At 49.9% G+C, this 2,675-nt stretch overlaps 1 protein-coding gene across 1 annotated transcript; it reads left to right on the top strand.

The window, feature by feature from the left end:
- The first annotated feature begins 399 nt into the window (after positions 1-399).
- On the top strand, positions 400-1,335 carry LOC140895581 (olfactory receptor 51G2). Its single transcript, XM_073305666.1, has one exon. It carries the CDS (start codon positions 400-402, stop codon positions 1,333-1,335), a length of 936 nt encoding a protein of 311 aa, XP_073161767.1.
- Positions 1,336-2,675: the final 1,340 nt, after the last annotated feature.

The raw sequence follows: 2,675 nt of genomic DNA, 5'->3' as shown, positions 1-2,675 counted from the left end.
AACTTAGCAGGATCCAAAGAGGGACTGAGTAACCAGAAAATCCAATTACAGTAGACAGGATTGTTTTAGAAAGGTTTTGGAGATTTACACCACAAAATATGTCTAACTAGTGGGTGTCAGGGGGAAACTCCCTGGGAGCAGTTTATCTCATAGCTGCCTATTTCAGGGCATCTTCCATCTTCCTCTGAAGCATCTGGACATAGCCACTGATTACTGGGGGAGATGGACTACAAGTCTGATCCAGTCTGATTAATCTGATTTGCTTATCTACCTTGAGCTCTGGGAGTCTGTAAACGTGCACTGAGAGCAGAATGATTTCTTGCTAAATATCATCTAATCTCCTCTTATTTTTCTTTTAGGAAGGGCATTTCAGAATTCCTTTCACCTGCCCAGTACAATATGTCTGCTGTCAATGAAACCAAATTAAATTCTGTAATATTCCTTCTCACCGGGCTACCGTGTAATGGAGATGCACATCTCTGGATTTCTATCTCCTTCTGCTTCATGTATGTTATTTCAGTAGTAGGAAATTCAGTCATTCTGTTCATTGTAAAAACAGATCCAAGCCTCCATGAGCCCATGTACATTTTCCTTTCCATGTTGGCCATCACAGACCTTGGCATTTCGATAACCACCATACCGACGATACTGGGAATATATTTGTTTAACTCTAGGGAGATCAGCCTCGATGCCTGTTTAGCCCAGCTGTTCTTCATCCACTTGCTTCAGTGCATTGAATCCTCAGTGCTGTTGCTGATGGCCTTTGACCGATTCACTGCAATCCATAACCCACTAAGATATGCTTCCATCTTAACCCCACCGAGAATAGCCAAGATGGGACTGATGGCTGTGCTAAGAGCGATGGTCATAATACTTCCACTTCCCTTTCTCCTGAAACAGTTCCGATACTCTCGAGCCAATGTACTTTCCCATTCTTACTGCCTGTACCAGGAGGTCATGAAGATGGCTTGTTCGGATATCACAGTCAACAGCATCTATGGATTGTTTACTAAACTCTTAACAATGGGGCTGGACTCGCTGCTCATCTTCCTCTCTTATGTGATGATCCTCAAAACAGTGCTGAGCATCGCATCCCACGAGGAGTGCCTGAGGGCCCTGAACACCTGCGTCTCCCACCTCTGCGCTGTCCTGCTCTTCTACACACCAGAGATCAGCTTGTCTGTGATACACAGATTTGGGAAGGGCTCTTCTCCCTTACTTCAGATTCTCCTGGGCTACATCTCCCTGCTTCTCCCACTGCTTATGAACCCAATTGTGTACAGCGTGAAAAGCAAACACTTGCGTGTGAGGATAATCAGGGTGTTCATCAAGTGAAGGGTCAGTTCACCACCTGGCTCCGGTGACATGGGAGACGAAAAGCATGGGCCAACTAGTCTACCCTGCACCCTTACATCTGAGATGACATGAGCTTCTGATCTCAACTCTGCAGACAGGTTCAGACGGGATCTAAGGCTTGTGAGCGGAGACAGGGATGCTGAAGGAGGACAGGGCCCTCGGGGAGGGAGACCAAGGCAGGCAGCAGCATTTACAAATTGACTGTTTGTGGAGAGCCAGGGGATCGGTGGGATGTTGGCCCACAAAGAGCCGTTTTGGTGGCTGCTCCGACCTCACAATTCATGTCAATAGTCAATAAGGAGAAGGGGTGTGGATGCTGTTTCCCATTACACATGGACTGTCCCTGTCCCGTCTCTGGCTAAACATCCAACGGCTATGAAAAAAGCTGCAGAGCTGTTCTTCATTCGCAGTCCTGGCCCTTCCTGAGAGCTCTGGGTGCAGCATGACCCGTGGGTGCTGCACCAGCTGGGAACAGGGGCTATTCAAAGGGCACGGACACTCAGTCTTCCCCTGCACACTCAGGCAGCTGCTAGTGACTGTGTGGTGTCAGAGACATGATTAATGCAGGCGCACCAGGAGAAGCCATTCAGGCAACCCCTCCAATAATGGCTTTTCACACAGTGCACCTGCTCAGCCCACTCCCCACTGAGGCAGGGCAGAACTGCATGTGTGAGTAACAGTCGGACACACAGGAGTCCTGGTAAGAGACCCAGGCCTAGGTTCCCTCCCCATCCGCTCCATTTGTGCTGCCCCAGCAATGCAAAACTGTAGAAAATGGCCTCAACTCAGACCCAGCTAGCTCCTATCCAAACCCAGACCATTCAGTATAGGGTGACCACCTTTTCAAAAGGCAAAAGCAGGCCACAGGCCAGGAGCCCCGTCCCCTTGGTGACCCCACCCCTGCCCCGCTTCCTCCCCTTGGTGGCCCCACTCTCTGCTCCTCCTCTTCCACCAAGGTTTCACCCCAGCCCCCGTCTAGGCCAGAAGCCAGAGCTGGGCCATGGAAATTGTTGCTCAGGGAGCCAGAGCCCCTGTGAGGAGCCCCATATTCTCCACCTGCCCTGGGCTGGGGACTTGGGAGACAAGAGAATGCCCCAGCCTATGTGTCTGCCCATCAGGATGCATCTCCAGAGAAGATGGAGTATCTGGAAATCCTCACAGCAGCCTGCGCTCCCGGGGTAGCTGTAACCCTGCTTTTGTGGGTCACAACTGCAAATACCAAATTCAGGACAAACTGCTGAGAAATAAGGCAGACAGACCCCAAAACTGGTGATTATTCTCCCATGTGATATACTGAACCAGGAACACAAAGTTAACTT

Source organism: Lepidochelys kempii, chromosome 1 (genome assembly GCF_965140285.1).
Source record: "Lepidochelys kempii isolate rLepKem1 chromosome 1, rLepKem1.hap1, whole genome shotgun sequence".
NCBI classification, from domain to species: domain Eukaryota; kingdom Metazoa; phylum Chordata; order Testudines; family Cheloniidae; genus Lepidochelys; species Lepidochelys kempii.
The sequence above is the reverse complement of the archived record's forward strand: the minus strand, read 5'-3'. Positions and strand labels throughout refer to the sequence as shown.